Source organism: Brassica oleracea, chromosome C9 (assembly GCF_000695525.1).
Source record: "Brassica oleracea var. oleracea cultivar TO1000 chromosome C9, BOL, whole genome shotgun sequence".
In the NCBI taxonomy this organism is placed as follows: Eukaryota; Viridiplantae; Streptophyta; class Magnoliopsida; order Brassicales; family Brassicaceae; genus Brassica; species Brassica oleracea.
Window position 1 is genome coordinate 50,677,982 of NC_027756.1, and position 19,468 is coordinate 50,697,449.

At 34.1% G+C, this 19,468-nt stretch overlaps 3 protein-coding genes and 1 pseudogene across 6 annotated transcripts; 3 read left to right on the top strand and 1 right to left on the bottom strand.

Annotated features, from left to right (window-relative positions):
• Nucleotides 1-1,872: 1,872 nt before the first annotated feature.
• LOC106318366 (protein ASPARTIC PROTEASE IN GUARD CELL 2-like) lies at nt 1,873-3,773 on the top strand. Of its 2 annotated transcripts, none has more exons than XM_013756308.1 (2): nt 1,873-2,141; nt 2,267-3,773. In XM_013756308.1, the coding sequence occupies exons 1-2, from the start codon at nt 1,976-1,978 to the stop codon at nt 3,520-3,522; spliced, it is 1,422 nt and encodes a 473-aa protein (XP_013611762.1). In that variant the 5' UTR covers nt 1,873-1,975; the 3' UTR covers nt 3,523-3,773. The 2 variants fall into 2 exon arrangements, with proteins under 2 accessions (XP_013611762.1, XP_013611763.1); XM_013756309.1 differs by having other exon boundaries at nt 1,881-2,141; nt 2,304-3,773.
• Nucleotides 3,774-4,466: 693 nt separating this feature from the next.
• LOC106312901 (protein ASPARTIC PROTEASE IN GUARD CELL 2-like) lies at nt 4,467-6,803 on the top strand. Of its 2 annotated transcripts, none has more exons than XM_013750586.1 (3): nt 4,467-4,727; nt 4,848-5,294; nt 5,670-6,803. In XM_013750586.1, exons 1-3 carry the CDS (start codon nt 4,565-4,567, stop codon nt 6,491-6,493), a joined length of 1,434 nt encoding a protein of 477 aa, XP_013606040.1. In that variant the 5' UTR covers nt 4,467-4,564; the 3' UTR covers nt 6,494-6,803. The 2 variants fall into 2 exon arrangements, with proteins under 2 accessions (XP_013606040.1, XP_013606041.1); XM_013750587.1 differs by having other exon boundaries at nt 4,606-4,727; nt 4,885-5,294.
• A 927-nt stretch (nt 6,804-7,730) lies between these two features.
• On the top strand, nt 7,731-9,910 carry LOC106316408 (probable protein phosphatase 2C 69). Of its 2 annotated transcripts, none has more exons than XM_013754294.1 (9): nt 7,731-7,815; nt 7,916-8,004; nt 8,169-8,296; nt 8,454-8,552; nt 8,645-8,803; nt 8,906-8,992; nt 9,110-9,201; nt 9,290-9,364; nt 9,438-9,910. In XM_013754294.1, the coding sequence occupies exons 2-9, from the start codon at nt 7,925-7,927 to the stop codon at nt 9,633-9,635; spliced, it is 918 nt and encodes a 305-aa protein (XP_013609748.1). In that variant the 5' UTR covers nt 7,731-7,815; nt 7,916-7,924; the 3' UTR covers nt 9,636-9,910. The 2 variants fall into 2 exon arrangements, with proteins under 2 accessions (XP_013609748.1, XP_013609746.1); XM_013754292.1 differs by having other exon boundaries at nt 7,742-7,835.
• Nucleotides 9,911-18,060: 8,150 nt separating this feature from the next.
• The window catches only part of LOC106318437, a 13,262-nt pseudogene continuing 11,854 nt past the window's right edge, over nt 18,061-19,468 (bottom strand).

Genomic DNA, 19,468 nt, shown 5'->3' on the forward strand with positions numbered 1-19,468 from the left:
TTCGATGAATCAATGTTATTGCATCGTTCAGAACAGAGATATGAAACACAGACAAAACACTATGAACATGAACAGCTCTGGTAAGAACAAAAAGAAAAGTTGGAGTCTTTATATACTGAAACACTCACAAGCTTAATAGCGACAGAGCACGGCGGATTGATGAGCAGAGACACGGCGGTAATGCTCGAGAGTGGACAAGAGGTGCCGCCGTGACCGTGTTCGATTGCGGGTGAGCGGAGACCACCGAGTGGTGGAGAAGGTTAAGGAGCTCCATGCTCCGTCGCTTCCTTCATCTCTTCCTCTTCCCATCAAGACCTCACCCTCCGTTAAAAAGCCTCCTCCGTCAACGCATCCCTCCGCCGCCTCCACTCCTCTCTCGCATCTGACAAGCGTCTCGATCCCAAGCTCGAAAAAAAGGGAAACACAGAGATGAGACTCGAGGACAGAGACGATGATATGAGAATGGCCATCTACCAAGAAGGATAAGAACAAGTTATTAAAAATCAGTCCCAATCGAAGAATCCTAAAGAAAAAAAAAGGTTAAGTATTTTGCCTCCAATAACACTTTACAGCTATTGTTCTCATTTTTATGTTCCCGTTTAATGAATTTTTTTTCTAGCACTCATTTAACGCTACGGAAAAATTAAAATCAGATTTTGTTAGTTCTTGTAGCAGTTCGTGAATTCGTGCTACCGCGAACTGCTACCAATACTCATATTTCTTGTAGTGGTAACACTTGTGCATTACATGACGTATTAATAGATACATGAATAGTAAAAACAAAAATTACAGGGAGAGATTATAATATATATTTCATTTAAAACTTGTTTTGAAGATTGTAGGCATTCTATTTCCCACGTCTCGTGCAGGCTATTGCACTGATGTTAGGTTCAAAGCTTATTCAAGAGGCCATGGGGGTAAAGCAAGCAAGTTCTAAACAGTTTTGTGTCTATTATGTTTCTGCTTCTTTTTTTGCTGGTTTAACAAAAGTGTTGAGGTATTAGCTTTAAAAATTCGGTAGACTTTTCGAACACTATCTTAAATTAGTGGCCAAAACTGATTTCGTAGATATATATCTCTATACCCTACTTATGTGATATGTGGCTAGCCTTTAGTCTAACAACATCCAGTTCAGATTTTAATGAGCAAAGGGATATGGTTATAAAATGACCAACCAAATTATGTAATTAGTAAGTATTGCTGTGGGGGAAAGTGGAAAATGAAGAATTTCTTGAATATCTTAACCGTAATCCTTTGTGTATGGCTCAATAGTCGAAGACTAAATCTTTTTCTTGTGTGTTCTTCTGAGACTCGTCACTCAAGTTATACTTGTGTTAGACATGATGTATTAGTACATACATGAATATTAAAAGTAAAATTACAAGGAGCGATTCTACTATATTTCCTTTATGTTTCGAAGATGGATTCAGTTAGAATTGTAGGCACCGCATTTCCCACGACTTTGGCCTTAGCCGCTGATCCTATTGTCTCTTTCATTGACAGTGCGTTTGACATATCTTATATCTATTAGATTCTGATGACAGGAAGAGAAGCCAGAAGAAAGTAAAAGTGCATGGTGTTAAGTGTCAACATCAACGTCACTGATCCTAGGGTTATTGCTGGGTCTCGTACGTGCAGGCTATTGCATTGATATAGCTTCTTCTAGGGGCCATGGGGGTAAGAGGATGCAAGTCCTAAAAAATTTCTCTATTGGGTTTATTTTTGCTGGCTCAACAAGAGAGTTGCACTATTAGACTTTTCTTTTGAATAATTTGAACTTTTAGAATTTTCTAACACTTATCTTATATTAATGGTCATAACTGATTTCATGGATCTCTCAGTACCCTACATATTAATGGTATGTGATATGCGGCTAGCCTTGAGTATAACAACATCATCAACTACAGAGTTTCTTGAGCAAGGAAATTTGGTTATAAAATGACTAACCAGTTTCATTTAATTAGTAGAGTGTAAAATGAAGAATATGTTGAATATCATAACTATAATCATTTGTTTATGGCTCAGTTGGGGTCGTGCTGATGGAGCTCAAAAGAGAGAAAGTGGAGAGCTTTCTTTTCACAGAATTCAAGCAAGCTCTCTTTTTCCTTCATTACCAGCACCATGTGTTCTTCCTCCAAGAGGTGAGATTATTATAATAGCTAATAATACAGTTCAGTCTCTAATTAATGATTCATGATCTTGCTATATAATGATGACTGGTGCCGATAGAGGTTAATATTTTTTAGCCCTAATTAATTGATTTCAGTATCTAATACGAAGTCGTCGCTTCACGTGGTGAACAGACACGGCCCATGCTCGAGTCTAAGCAGCAAGAAAGCCACGATCAGTCCCGACCATGACGAGATCCTCAGACTCGACCAGGCGCGCGTAAAATCCATTCACTCAAAGCTTTCAAAGAAGCTAACAGCCAGAGATAGACTCAGTCAAAGCCAGTCAACAGTTCTACCGGCTACAGATGGAATCACACTCGGTTATGGAAACTACATCGTGACGGTCGGAATCGGGACGCCGAAACACGATCTCTCTCTGGTCTTCGACACAGGCAGCGATCTGACGTGGACTCAATGCGAGCCATGTGGTAGAAATGGAACATGTTATCCCCAAAAGGAGCCCATCTTTAACCCATCTTCCTCTTCTTCCTTCTCCAACGTCTCGTGCTCATCGCCGTTCTGCGACTCTCTCGCTTCCCAAGGTCGCGTTAAAAATTGTTTGGCTCCCAACTGCGACTACGGTGTCGGATACGGCGATAGATCGTTCACCATAGGATTTCTCGCCACCGAGAAATTTACTTTAGCGAACTCTGATGTCTTCGACAATGTTATCTTTGGCTGCGGTGTGAACAACAAAGGATTCATTGGTATCGCCGGACTTCTCGGTCTTGGCCGCGGCAAAGTCTCGTTTCCATCGCAGACGGCGATGACGTACAACAATATATTCTCCTACTGCCTCCCTTCTTCCCCAGAGTACACTGGCCATCTCACCTTCGGATCAGCTGGATTATCTAACTCCGTCAAATACACTCCCATCTCCGCAGTCCCATATAGCGCATCCTTTTATGGCCTTGATATCGTAGGTATCTCCGTCGACGACAAGCAACTGGAGATCCCCTCCACTACCGGTGCTGTAATCGACTCTGGTACCGTGATTACTCGCCTACCACCCATGGCCTACGCGGCACTGCGAACCGCGTTCAAGGAGAAGATGTCGAATTATAAGACTACGTTGGGACGATCGATTCTTGACACGTGCTACGATTTCACCGGCCAAGAGACTATGAACATACCTAAAGTCTCCTTCTCCTTCAAAGGCGGCACCGTCGTGGAACTTGACTCAATAGGGGTTTTGTACGTGTTTAATAAGTCCACGGTTTGTTTGGCGTTTGCGGGGAATAATAACGATGATGACGTGACCATTTTCGGGAACGTTCAGCAAAAGACAATGCAAGTTGTGTACGACGGTCCCGGCGGTCGGGTCGGGTTTGCTCCCAATGGTTGTATGTAGTTGATGTGAAACAATATAAAATTGGTATGTTTGTATTTTTAAGTAAGTATTATCTTTCATCAAGTGTTTGTAAGCTTGAGTGGCCGTCTGTGAAAGTGTCAAGGACCACTCAAGTATGTGTACGATCAATATTGATCGTATTAAGTATCCTAAAGTGTGAACTAAGAAAGAAACGGATTGTTTTGTCAAGCAAACTTGTCAGGTACATGCTCTCAATAAACGTATATAACATTTCGAAATTGTAATAGATCTATCTTCGAATGTAATAAATCTTAAGAGTTAATTAACATGTATTATGTTTACCACCTGCATCTGGACTTTACGTGTATATATGTATATTGTTTTTTTCTTCTCTTTGTTGGTAAAATGTATCCTATATTCACACAAAACAACTAACTTGGTTAAGCGCTTGGTTTCTTGATGCAAATGACAGAAAATGATGGACCCACCCTCATCAGTCCAAGACTAAATCCTTTTCTTGCGTGTTCTTTTGAGACTCAAGGTTTATACTTGTATAATACATGATGTATTAGTACATACATGAGTATTAAAAAGAAAATTACAGTAGGCGATTCTAATATATATTTCATTTAAGACTTGTCTTGAAGATGGATTCGATTGGACGGGAGATTGTATGCATTTCATTTCCCACGACTCTGACCGTAGCCGCTGATCCTATTGTCTCTTTCTTTGACACTGTATTGGACATATTAGATTCTGAGCTTCTTCTAGAGGTCATGGGGGTAAAGCAAGCAATTAAGTCCTAAACAGTTTTGTGTCTATTACGTTTCTTTTTTTTTTTTGCTGGTTCAACAAGAGTGTTGAGGTATTAGCTTTATAAATACGGTAGACTTCTCTAACACTATCTTAAATTAGTGGTCATAACTGATTTCATAAATATCTCTTTATACCTTACTTATATGTCAGTATGTGATATGTGGCTAGCCTTTAGTCTAACAACATCCACTTCAGAGTTTAATGAGCAAAGGGATATGGTGTTATAAAATGACCAACCAAATTATGTAATTAGGGAGAGTGGAAAATGAAGAATTTGTTGAACATCATAACCTTAGTTCTTTGTGCATGGCTCAGTTTTTGTTGTACTGATGGAGCTCAAAAAAGAAAGAGTGGAGAGGTTTCTTTCCACAGAATTCTTGCCAGCTCTCTCTTTCCTTCATCATCATCATGTGTTCTTTCTCCAAGAGGTGACATTATCTTAGCTAATACAGTTCCAGTCTCTAATGATTCATTCTACTATTTAACATGATTGGTGCCAATAAAAATAGATAGAGATTAATAATTTTAACTCTGATTCATCGATTCAGCATCTAACACCAAGTCGTCGTTGCTCCTGACGCACAGACACGGCCCATGCTCGAGTTTAAGCAGCAAGAAAGCCAAGACAAGTCCCAACCATGACGACATCCTCAGACTCGACCAGGCTCGAGTAAAATCCATCCACTCAAAGCTTTCAAAGAAGCTAACACCCCAATATAGGGTCAGTCAAAGTCAGTCAACGGAGCTAGAGGCTAGAGACGGAAGCACACTGGGTTCAGGAAACTACATCGTGACGGTCGGATTCGGAACGCCGAAACACGACCTGTCTCTGGTCTTCGACACAGGCAGCGATCTGACGTGGACTCAGTGCGAGCCATGTGGTAAAACTGGAACATGTTATCCACAAGAGGAGCCCATCTTTAACCCTTCTTCGTCTACTTCGTACTCCAACGTCTCGTGCTCATCCCCTGTTTGCGATTCTCTCACTTCCCAAGGTTTGATTTTCAGTTTTTTTTTAAAAAAAAAAAAAAGAAATATCCGCATAATTTTTGTATCACAAAATAGTTTAAAAAAAAACATTTATACCATTGCAACTAATTAATCTAAGCCTAGAATTTAGATTTTAGAAGAAAAGTTTAGATTTGGAGATTTAATAATAGAATTCAGAATTTAAAGTAAAAAATTAAAATAATAATGTTCAAATATTATTTTTATTTATATATTATTCATTAAATCTAATTTAGTTTTTTTATAAAATTTATTTAAATCATTTTCTTCTTGTGTAATATTTTGGTTTTGTGATGTTCTAAATCGTTTTTGCTCTTTATAAAATTAATTTTTTTTTAAAAAATTCACCACATTGATAATAGGTCACTATAGAAACTGCTCGGCTTCCAACTGCATCTACGGTATAGGATACGGCGATAGCTCGTTCACTGTAGGATTTCTCGCCAAGGAGAAATTTACTTTAAACACCGATGTATTCGACGGTGTTAACTTTGGCTGCGGCGAGAACAACCAAGGACTTTTCTACGGCGCCGCCGGACTTCTCGGCCTCGGCCGCGGCGAATTCTCATTGCCGTCGCAGACGGCAATGACCTACAATAACATATTCTCCTACTGCCTCCCTTCTTCCGCAGACTACACTGGCCATCTCACCTTCGGATCATCAGGTGGATTATCTAATTCCGTCAAGTACACTCCCATCTCCACAGCCAGACACAGCGCTTCCTTTTATGGTCTCGACATCGTAGGTATTACCGTCGCCGGCAAGGAACTGGAGATTCCTTTAACCGTGTTCTCTGCTCCCGGTGCTATAATCGACTCAGGAACCGTGATTACTCGCCTCCCTCCCAAGGCCTACGCGGCACTACGTACCGCGTTTAAGGAGAATATGTCGAATTATACGACTTCGATGGGACAATCGATACTTGACACGTGCTACAATTTTACTGGCTTGGAGACTGTGGAGATTCCTAAAGTCTCGTTCTCCTTCAAAGGCGGCACCGATGTGGAGGTTGACTCCAAAGGGATTCTGTACGTGTTTGATGCGTCGGAGGTTTGTTTGGCGTTTGTGGGGAATGGTAACGATGATGACGTGGCCATTTTCGGGAACGTTCAGCAAAAGACGATACAGGTTGTGTATGACGGTGCGGGGGGACGGGTCGGGTTTGCTCCGGATGGTTGTATGTAAGTTTGATGAGAGACAAAATAAAATTTGGTAAGTTTGTATTTATAGGAGCTTTGCGATTAATCAAGTGTGGAGGTTTGGTAAGCTTTGAGCGGCCCTGTTTGTACGAGGATAAGTTTGCTTCGATGCAACATTTTCTTTTCAAGAGTATTCACTCACTCATTATTATCTTAATACAGATCATATTAAGTATCCCAAAGTTTGAAGTATGTGTTCATGGTGATAAGTTTTCTGGGTTTAAACTTAAAAGCCAGTTGGCAGTAACTGAATTGTTCAACTGTCCATGTCTTTTATATATTATTCAAATTCTTTACATATTTTCAATATGAGATTTTCTCTCCAACATTTTTTCTCGAGATAATGGTGTGTATAACCATTAATCTCGTATAATCTATCGTACCTTTCCGAAACAATATTTTATTTTCTAACAATCTCGAAAAAAATTAAATCTACTTTGAGCCATCAATTCGTGAGATGATTGGGTCACTGTCCGGACCAGACTAATAGGTAAGGTTGTTGGGTTCACTCAGATACCAAATCATAAAAAACTAGCGTCTCAGGTGAAAAAATAATATTTACAAAATTGACAAAAGATTAGGCATAAGGCCCAAGTAGCCATGCGGTTTTTGTCCGAAACAAACCAAAATTTTTGGTTTTCGGTTCGGTTTGGTTCGGTAAGATTTTAGAAAATAATTCAATTTTTGGTTCGGTTCTGTTCTGTTAGGTTTTTTTATTTTTAAAAAATAAAAAAAAAACTGAAAATAACAGAAAAAACGAATTTAACCGAAATACTTAAGTTTAACCGAAAATATCCGAGTTTTTTTAGAAAACTATACCGAAATTAACCGAAAATAAAAAAAATCGACAACCAAACCAAACCAAAATTTAATCCGGTTAATTTCGGTATTAGTTTTCAAAATTTTGGTTAATCGAAAACGGACGGTTTGGTTCAGTTTCGAAAAAGCGAAATCACATGGGCCCAATGGCCCAACTTTTAAAACATTGCAAACTTTTTTTTTTGTGCACAAAGAGAAATACAAACAAGGCCGATGATGGTCAATGTCATTGTAATGTCAACAAACCACATGTATGCGGTATGATATAACTATCAAGGGACCCACATGATTCTATTTCTAGCTATCACTTCGCTTCGATGAGAGCACGTGTGATTCTGTACATGCGCCATTGGTTTATCGATTTTTGACTTCCCTGTTTGGTTCTTTGATTCTTTCTTTCAACCTTTCTATAATTAGCGCATAAAATGAAACACAAAACCATGGTTCGCGGCCGGAATATGCTCCCTACTCTCGAAACAGCGATCACATGTTTCCTCTTTCTCTCTCTGGTTTAGCTTTCTATGTTCTCAACACGAGCAGATTTGTCTGTTGATTTCTAAGAGAGTAAGCTTTTTGGAATTTCTTGAAGAGAGAAACAATGGGATATCTTGACGAGGCCATGTCGTGTTCCAACCCTTTTCAGGCTGCTGAAACTCCATCGAGCGGAGGAGGTCTCAGGTCAATTCGTCTCAACTCTCCGTTTAATTATATGAACGAAAAACTAGATTGAATATTTGATTAATTTGCTGTTATTTTGGTTTCACTTTATTGATTCTGATTTGCTCATTTGATTCTTCAAATGATCGTGTGTTTTGTGCGTTAACGCATGATTCAAATTTCAGCCAGAATGGAAAATTCAGTTATGGATATGCAAGCTCTGCTGGCAAGCGATCATCTATGGAAGACTTTTTCGAGACCAGGATCGACGGTGTTGATGGAGAAATCGTTGGTCTTTTTGGAGTTTTTGATGGTAACTTTTAATAACATTACTCTCAAGAAAACCTAGAATCATCAGTTTTAGCCTAGCTTATGATGAGTATTATATGTTAATTAAGTATCTCATAGCTTAGTTTTGACATTATGGAACAGAGAATTAATAATAGTATTATTATATACTGTTTTGTCAGGCCATGGTGGAGCCAGAGCAGCTGAGTATGTGAAGCGTCATCTTTTCAGTAATCTGATCACTCATCCAAAGTTTATCTCTGACACCAAATCAGCTATAAGTACTCTCACAAGAACCTCAACAAAATTGTTTTAAACACAAAATGTCTCTATTCCATGCTGCTCTCTAATTTGCATCAACCTTTTTATCCAGCTGATGCCTATAACCATACAGACTCTGAGCTTCTCAAGTCGGAAGATAGCCACAATAGAGACGCTGGTTCGACTGCTTCCACAGCTATTCTTCTTGGTGATCGTTTACTTGTTGCAAATGTTGGTGATTCACGAGCTGTTATCAGCAGAGCCGGAACTGGTAACTTGCTATATAGTAGATCATATCAAATATTATGGTGTCTCCTGTCACATGTCTTTCTCATAAATTATCTTAATATGAGTGATGCTGTGTTGTGTGCAGCCATTGCTGTGTCAAGGGACCACAAACCTGACCAAAGTGATGAGCGTGAAAGGATTGAGAATGCTGGTGGATTTGTGATGTGGGCAGGCAAGTAAATTTTAACAAGAAACTATAGGACTAAAAAACTCTGCTTCATGCTTTTTTCTCAGCACACAGTCCTAATTGATGTCTCTATGTGTGTGTTGCATTCACTAATTGAAATAGGAACTTGGAGGGTTGGAGGAGTTCTTGCAGTCTCTCGTGCATTTGGTGATCGTCTTCTAAAGCAATATGTTGTTGCTGATCCAGAGATCCGGGTACTTTCATCACTTTAATAAGAATCACGTTGCATATAATCTTCTTGGCGCCTTTTTTTGGTTATTCGGATTGTTGTTGGAAATATAGGAGGAAAAGATTGATGACTCTCTTGAGTTTCTGATCCTAGCAAGTGACGGTCTATGGGATGTTTTCTCTAATGAGGTCCGTGAAGTTATAATTGCTTATTTAACGTCTTTGTTTTTAGTTGTTATAATCTTTGATCAATATTTTGCAGGAAGCAGTTGCAATGGTTAAGGAAGTTGAAGATCCAGAGGACTCCGCCAAGAAACTTGTGGCAGAAGCAATCAAGAGAGGAAGTAAAGACAACATCACATGTGTCATCGTTCGTTTCCTGGATACAGTTTCTTCAAGCCACGTTAGCTCCTCGTCATCCAATGAAACTAAGCAAGTCCAGATCGACGCAGAGAACTAGTAGGACAGTGAATGAGCCATAGAGTGTGTAGCGAATCGAAAACTAGTCCCTGCAAGCAGCCTAACCGATGAGGTGGCAGTTAATGGTTTAGGGAATAAACCAGAGAAGTCAGTGAACCGATAACCACCGATCCCTGCAAGTAGCTCAACCATGCAGTGACCATTAAAGGTTTAGTATGAAATATTTGAAGTTTATGATTATGTGTCAGTGTATGTGTGTGTTTATATAGATACAATATCTATACATTTGCTAAATAAAATTTAACTATTATATTCAAAAAGAAAATATATCTAAGTTATTATTATTATGATCAAACAGAAATTCTTATACTCATGTATCACATTCACACATTTAAATATAATTTCAATTTAAAATTTTTATTGATGCACATGGTGCATGAAAACACTTACTATAATAATACATTTGCTAAATAAATTTAACTCTTATCTTCCAAAAAGAAAACAAATCTAAGTTATTATTATGATCAAACAGAAATTCTTATACTCATGTATCACATTCACACATTTAAATATAATTTCAATTTAAAATTTTTATTGATGCACATGGTGCATGAAAACACTTACTATAATAATACATTTGCTAAATAAATTTAACTCTTATCTTCCAAAAAGAAAACAAATCTAAGTTATTATTATGATCAAACAGAAATTCTTACACTCATATATCACATTCACACAGGTTCAAAGAGAAGAAAAAAAAAGGATTCAAAAGAAAAAAGCAATGCATGAGTCATATACATATTTAAAATATTAATTATGTAAGTTATAATTCATGCTTATTATATGATATTGACATTAAAAAATATTTGGATTCACTTTAAGTTCTATTTTAAGGCAATACTCTACGCGGTAGTTATTAACTAATAAAATCATGGTAACGTACCACAGTGCGGATAGGTAGCAAAAGTTATAAAGCTTATCCACTGTGGAAAATTCTGAGTTTCTTCTGTTTCTTTGATTAAGGAGATCTCTATGCAACTTTTCCTCAAATTATTAATTTATACATTTTGTTTTTTGAAAAAATGTTAAATTAATTCAAACAAAAAATACTGTTTACAATCAAGGTTACTTGTTTTAAGTTCAAAAGAAACTAAAACTTTGCTTTACATTAGAAAATAAGATCATGTAAAGGAGAACCAAGTTCCCATAGCATAGATCCCTGGTAAGCTGAGTTGTGGCGACATATGATGCTTGAGATACGATTTTGAACTTGTTTGTCGATGATTTTTAATTTATGAAATTACATCACATGTGAACATATAAAGTGAATTTCAGCTATTCGGATATGGACATATCTATATATATCTCTTAGAATATATTCTCACTAATTTGCATATATCTTATAAATCTAGTTTAGGAATGAAAACCTTGTATAAAGAGAATGTCTTGGACCTAAAGATTGATACAGAAAACCTTTTACGATACTCTTGTTTTCTGACATAGCATCAGAGCCAGGTTTTCTGACATGGTATCTTGTTAAAATTTACACAATTAAAATAAGTACATGAACCCAAACCTGAACTGAACCTGCAATGATTCAAACCAAATCCAAACCATATTCAAACCGAAATTTGTAAATATTTAAATCATATTTAAATTTCTAACTATAAAAAACTGATATCTGAATAGATTAACTAAATTCGAATAGATATCTGATTCTAGAAAAAAATATCAACAAATCTCTTATTACAAGCAAAGTAAATAATTTAATCAATTATTTTATTCTGCGCACAACGCGGATTACTATCTAGTTTATAAGAAAAACGGTGAAGAGATTCTAAACATAAAGCGTGCGGAAAAAAAAACTTATATGAGTATTATGATAAAGATTTTTTAACACATTTGAGCATGGTCAATACTGAATAGTATAGATTGTTTCTATTATTATATCAATCTCGCATGTGGTCAATTAGTATATTTTCTTTCCTATTATTATTGTATCAAACTATCAATATTATATGTGTTAGTAGTATATATTCTCTTTCCTATTATCATTGTTTTTATTAATTGTTTCATACCCCATTTTTCATATAAATTGGACGATACAGCCAATCATTTACTTTCATAAAAAACTATCTTAAGAAAACCAATTCTTCTCTTATTGCATAATTCCCTTCCCCACATCATGTCTACGAAGAGTGTATTTTTTCTCCTATCGGTTATATGCTTTACAAATTCTGTGAATGCTCAATTACCTTCGTTTTGGCCTAACGTGACCCAATGCCTATCAACATTGAAAAATATTCCGGGATGTTTTGAAGGGATCACTCAGTCTATATTGACTGGTAAAATTGGTACGATAACTCCTTATTGTTGTCAACTTTTTTTGGGAGCTGTACCCGACTGTTTAGAACTACTTCCTGTCAATCCTTTTCCTCCTATGTTAATGCAGAAATGCTCCCATAATATTTAAGATTATATTTTAAAATAGTTATGTAAAATTACATTTTCTACATAAGGGTTAAATCCAATAATATTCAAGAACAAAAAGAAGATCTGATAATTCTAATGTTCCTTTCTTATATTTTAGTGTCTGTAGCTTTCATATAATAATGCTTATTATTATTTGATTAAGAGAATATCCTTTTAATATCAAAAATATATATCAATGAAGTTTAAGAATATGATAAATATAATTCCAAAGACATGTCACTGAGGTTGGTTAATGAATGAATCATTTGTCTTTCTTTTCCAAAGTTGGTTAATGAATGAATCATTTGTCTTTCTTTTCCAACTTCAGTTTTCTAATAACATGACAAAAAAAAATTGACAATGATTAAAAGTAGAGAAAATAAAAGAGAAACTAGATAGATACGTTTTTTTCTAACGCTGATTTATTATGATATTACAATTATAATATAAGAAAGATTACATAGATGATTCGACAACCGATGATATTACCTGCTTCATGAGTACTTACGCATAACTGCATCACCTGAGCCACCTATGAAAATCCACGTCTGACCAGATTTAGTTGCACCATGTTGAAGATCTTTTGTAAGCATTTCTTCCGTAGTCTGCATAATTATTTAATAAATCGCTCTCTCCGGAACTTGAAACCTGGATTTCATGTAATCAGTGAAAAAAATGTATAGTCAGGGATTAGATCCCCAGACCTAGATGTAGAAACTTTTAAACTTTAACCAGTATGCTACGGTGTTTCCACGATAGATGGATCTAACACAAGTATTTTTGTCACACTCTTTGTGTAGTTGCGATATAGCTGGCGGAGATTGCCACACCCAGTAGAAGACAAACTTCAAAATCGCTCATCACACCTATTTGGTCCATAAGTTTCCGATAGCAAGTCTAATTTTTCATCTATAATACCGCAAACACATCCATTATACTTACCAAATTATACAAAATTTACTTGACTGATATGAATATATATCTCGCAAGCACAAAAAGCCAGCAACATACATTTCAAGGAAACATAAACTTCGTAGTTTGTGGGAGTAAAGGCATCTATGTTGTAATAAAAAACCTAACCACAATCAGAGCCGGACCTGAGATTACGAGACTCATCTAAAAAAATACAATTTTATTTTTAATATGAAGACATAAATTTTATATTAATTGATATAAAGATGTCTATTCATTAGGTCAATCACAAATTTTAATTTTTTTTATTACAACTAATTTTAACCGAACATCACCAAATTTCTTCAAAATTACAATAATAATATCCACTAAGCATTATTTGAGAAGTAATTTGACACATATTCTTTCTACAATTATTTTCATAAAAGAAATGTGACATGACTATTAAAATTGATGACAAGGCTTATTGCTAAATATGACATTATAAATTACATTAATTATTGATTTTTATTTTTAGTAAATCTTTTATAATATATATGATAATAACTCATACATTAGATTTAATGTTGATTTATATTTTTGGTAATTTTTTTAGAATATGACAATAACTCATACTTTTTTGTCAACAATAATAACTCATACATCATTACTAAAATAAATATATTCAAATATGAAATTATAATTTTTGAAATATTATTCAATTATATATTTTATAATTTCTACAATTTTGCTTAAAACATTATAAATTTTAATCATTAAATCATTAGTTTCCTTATATATTTAGAAATTTTAGAAATGCTGTTTAATTTTAATTTTTGATAATTATACAATTTTATATCAATTTTTTTATTAATTTTATGCAAGTTGATTTAATATATTTAACCAAAAGAAATAGATAAAAAAATCTATCTAAGATTATATATTTATATATATGCATTCTTAAATATAATTTAAAAATAATAAATTATTTTTAAATCTATTTCATGTTTAATTAAATCAAATTTACATTAAAATATTGATAAGAAAATAATAAAATTTACATTATTAATAAAATTTTATTTTTAAATATAATTTCAATTTAAATTTTTTATTGATGCACATGGTGCATGAAAACACTTACTATAATAATACATTTGCTAAATAAATTTAACTCTTATCTTCCAAAAAGAAAACAAATCTAAGTTATTATTATGATCAAACAGAAATTCTTACACTCATATATCACATTCACACAGGTTCAAAGAGAAGAAAAAAAAAGGATTCAAAAGAAAAAAGCAATGCATGAGTCATATACATATTTAAAATATTAATTATGTAAGTTATAATTCATGCTTATTATATGATATTGACATTAAAAAATATTTGGATTCACTTTAAGTTCTATTTTAAGGCAATACTCTACGCGGTAGTTATTAACTAATAAAATCATGGTAACGTACCACAGTGCGGATAGGTAGCAAAAGTTATAAAGCTTATCCACTGTGGAAAATTCTGAGTTTCTTCTGTTTCTTTGATTAAGGAGATCTCTATGCAACTTTTCCTCAAATTATTAATTTATACATTTTGTTTTTTGAAAAAATGTTAAATTAATTCAAACAAAAAATACTGTTTACAATCAAGGTTACTTGTTTTAAGTTCAAAAGAAACTAAAACTTTGCTTTACATTAGAAAATAAGATCATGTAAAGGAGAACCAAGTTCCCATAGCATAGATCCCTGGTAAGCTGAGTTGTGGCGACATATGATGCTTGAGATACGATTTTGAACTTGTTTGTCGATGATTTTTAATTTATGAAATTACATCACATGTGAACATATAAAGTGAATTTCAGCTATTCGGATATGGACATATCTATATATATCTCTTAGAATATATTCTCACTAATTTGCATATATCTTATAAATCTAGTTTAGGAATGAAAACCTTGTATAAAGAGAATGTCTTGGACCTAAAGATTGATACAGAAAACCTTTTACGATACTCTTGTTTTCTGACATAGCATCAGAGCCAGGTTTTCTGACATGGTATCTTGTTAAAATTTACACAATTAAAATAAGTACATGAACCCAAACCTGAACTGAACCTGCAATGATTCAAACCAAATCCAAACCATATTCAAACCGAAATTTGTAAATATTTAAATCATATTTAAATTTCTAACTATAAAAAACTGATATCTGAATAGATTAACTAAATTCGAATAGATATCTGATTCTAGAAAAAAATATCAACAAATCTCTTATTACAAGCAAAGTAAATAATTTAATCAATTATTTTATTCTGCGCACAACGCGGATTACTATCTAGTTTATAAGAAAAACGGTGAAGAGATTCTAAACATAAAGCGTGCGGAAAAAAAAACTTATATGAGTATTATGATAAAGATTTTTTAACACATTTGAGCATGGTCAATACTGAATAGTATAGATTGTTTCTATTATTATATCAATCTCGCATGTGGTCAATTAGTATATTTTCTTTCCTATTATTATTGTATCAAACTATCAATATTATATGTGTTAGTAGTATATATTCTCTTTCCTATTATCATTGTTTTTATTAATTGTTTCATACCCCATTTTTCATATAAATTGGACGATACAGCCAATCATTTACTTTCATAAAAAACTATCTTAAGAAAACCAATTCTTCTCTTATTGCATAATTCCCTTCCCCACATCATGTCTACGAAGAGTGTATTTTTTCTCCTATCGGTTATATGCTTTACAAATTCTGTGAATGCTCAATTACCTTCGTTTTGGCCTAACGTGACCCAATGCCTATCAACATTGAAAAATATTCCGGGATGTTTTGAAGGGATCACTCAGTCTATATTGACTGGTAAAATTGGTACGATAACTCCTTATTGTTGTCAACTTTTTTTGGGAGCTGTACCCGACTGTTTAGAACTACTTCCTGTCAATCCTTTTCCTCCTATGTTAATGCAGAAATGCTCCCATAATATTTAAGATTATATTTTAAAATAGTTATGTAAAATTACATTTTCTACATAAGGGTTAAATCCAATAATATTCAAGAACAAAAAGAAGATCTGATAATTCTAATGTTCCTTTCTTATATTTTAGTGTCTGTAGCTTTCATATAATAATGCTTATTATTATTTGATTAAGAGAATATCCTTTTAATATCAAAAATATATATCAATGAAGTTTAAGAATATGATAAATATAATTTCAAAGACATGTCACTGAGATTGGTTAATGAATGAATCATTTGTCTTTCTTTTCCAACTTCAGTTTTCTAATAACATGACAAAAAAAATTGACAACGATTAAAAGTAGAGAAATTAAAAGAGAAACTAGATAGATACGTTTTTTTTTTAACACTGATTTATTATGATATTACAATTATAATATAAGAAAGATTACATAGACGATTCGACAACCGATGATATTACCTGCTTCATGAGGACCTACGCATAACTGTATCACCTGAGCCGCCTATGAAAATCCACGTCTGGCCAGATTTACTTGCACCATTTTGAAGATCCTTTGTAAGCATTTCTTCCGTAGTATGTATAATTGTTTAATAAATCGTTTTCTTCGGGACTTGAAATCTGGATTTCACGTAATCAGTAAGAAATTGTATAGTCAGAGATTAGATCCCTAAACCTAGATATAGAAATTTTTAAACTTTAATCAGTAGACTATAGTGCTTCCACGGTAGATAGGTTTAAGACAAGTATTTTTTTTGTCGCACTCTTTGTGCAGCTGCGATATAGCTGGCGGCGATTGCCACACCCAGTATAAGACAAACTTCAAAATCGCTCATCACACTTATTTGGTCCATAAGTTTCCGATAGCAAGTCTAATTTTTCATTTATAATACCGCAAACACATCCATTATACTTACCAAATTATACAAAATTTACTTGACTGATATGAATATATATCTCGCAAGCACAAAGAACCAGCAACATACATTTCAAGGAAAACCTAACCACAATCAGAGCAGGACCTGAGATTACGAGACTCATCTAAAAAAATACAATTTTATTTTTAATATGAAGACATAAATTTTATATTAATTGATATAAAGATGTCTATTCATTAGGTCAGTCACAAATTTTAATCTTTTTTGTTATAGCTAATTTTAACTGAACATCACCAAATTTCTTCAAAATTACAATAATAATATCCACTAGACATTATTTGAGAAGTGATTTGACACATGTTCTCTCTACAATTATTTTCATAAAAGAAATGTGACTTGACTACTAAAATTGATGACAATGTTTATTGCTAAATATGACATTATAAATTACATTAATTATTGATTTATATTTTTAGTAAATCTTTTATAATATGATAATAACTCATACATTACATTTAATATTGATTTATATTTTTGGTAAATTTTTTAGAATATGACAATAACTCATACCTTTTTGTCAACAATAATAACTCATACATCATTACTAAAATAAAAAAATTCAAATATGAAATTATAATTTTTGAAATATTATTCAATTATATTTTTTTATATTTTCTACAATTTTGCTTAAAACATTATAAATTTTAATCATTAAATCATTAGTTTCCTTATATATTTAGAAATTTTAGAAATACTGTTTAATTTTAATTTTTGATAATTATACAATTTTATATCAATTTTTTTATTAATTTTATGCAAGTTGATTTAATATATTTAACCAAAAGAAATATATAAAAATATCTATCTAATATTATATATATATATATGCATTCTTAAATATATTTTAAAAATAATAAATTATTTTTAATTCTGTTTCATGTTTAACTAAATCAAATTTACATTAAAATATTGATAAGAAAATAATAAAATTTACATTATTAATAAAATTTTATTTTTAAATATAATTTCAATTTAAAATTTTTATTGATGCACATGGTGCATGAAAACACTTACTATAATAATACATTTGCTAAATAAATTTAACTCTTATCTTCCAAAAAGAAAACAAATCTAAGTTATTATTATGATCAAACAGAAATTCTTACACTCATATATCACATTCACACAGGTTCAAAGAGAAGAAAAAAAAAGGATTCAAAAGAAAAAAGATGTAATCAGACATTATCCTAAAACAACTCGCGAAATATTTTGAGTTTCTTGCCACCAAACTTCTTCTTGTGATCATCACCGTGACCTCTCTGGTGCTTCTTCCTCCTCTCCAAACTCTCAACCAAGTCTTTCAAGGATCCATCGACTTCTACTTTATGATTCTTGGCCATCAGTTTCTCTGCGACATCAGCCGGAGCGATCTTTGTTTCCTTCAGCAAAGAGTCGATTTCACCAAACAGAAGATGAGAATCAACGTCCAAGTAGTTCTTTGCAAGAACCTTGAACGCCTCGAAGCTACAATAAGACAACTCAATATGCATATCCATCCTTCCTCTCCTGATCAAAGCCGGGTCTAGTTTCTCGATATGATTCGTCGTGAAAATAATAATCCTCTCTTGTCCACAAGCCGACCATATCCCATCTATGAAGTTCAGAAGCCCAGAGAGTGTGACTCTGCTCTGGTTTTAATCTTCTCCATCTTTCTTGACGCTCAAGTCACCATCTCTCTTCCTTCTCTTGCCCGTTAGATCAACAGAACAATCAATATCTTCTATCACAATAATCGACCTGCTCGATGTCGCGGTGAGAAGTTTCCTCAGCTCCGAGTTGTTCTGAATAGCCGTGAGTTCGAGATCATATATATTATAGTTCAAATGATTCGCCATCGCCGCGATCATGGTGGACTTACCAGTCCCTGGTGGTCCGTACAATAGGTAGCCCCTCTTCCAAGCTTTCCCAATCTTCTTGTAATACTCTTTCCCATTACTAAACGCCTCAAGATCGTTTAGAATTTCTTCTTTCTTGACAGGATCCATAGCCAGTGTCTGAAAACTCGCCGGGTGCTCGAAATCAATGTGTCTCCACAAGCTCTTCTTGCTAGTATCCCAGTTGGAACTAGGGTTATTAGTGAACAGCTTCATCTTCTTGTTCTTGGCCTCGATTGATTTCCCTTCTTCCATCACATACTTAATGTAAGATCCGGTCACAATCTCCAGCCCACGTCTATGGAAAGTGAGTTTGTGTGTTCTGTCTCCATCAGTAGCGGTTACAATCTCCCACCAGACGTTAACTCCTTGGTACACGTCTCTGACTTTAGCCTCGTCACGTTTCAAAACTAGACCCTTGCTCTCTTTGACCTGACTTGCTCTAATTTTTTGGGCTTTACCGATTGCTTTAGCACCAAGGTAAGTGTCGATGGCTGCGAAAGCGTGGTTGAAACGGTACTCTTCGTACTCTGGGAAACTGATGACAACGTAAGGAGAGAAGAAGTTGATGACACGGTCGGAGAATCTTTGGACAAATGAGAGTTGTTGGATTGTAGACAAAAGGAACTCTTTGATTGCGATCTTGAGGTGTTCAGGGAATATTTGTTGAAAAGTTGCCCAGAAGAAGAACAAACTTGCCATGCTTGAACCAAATGTGCCC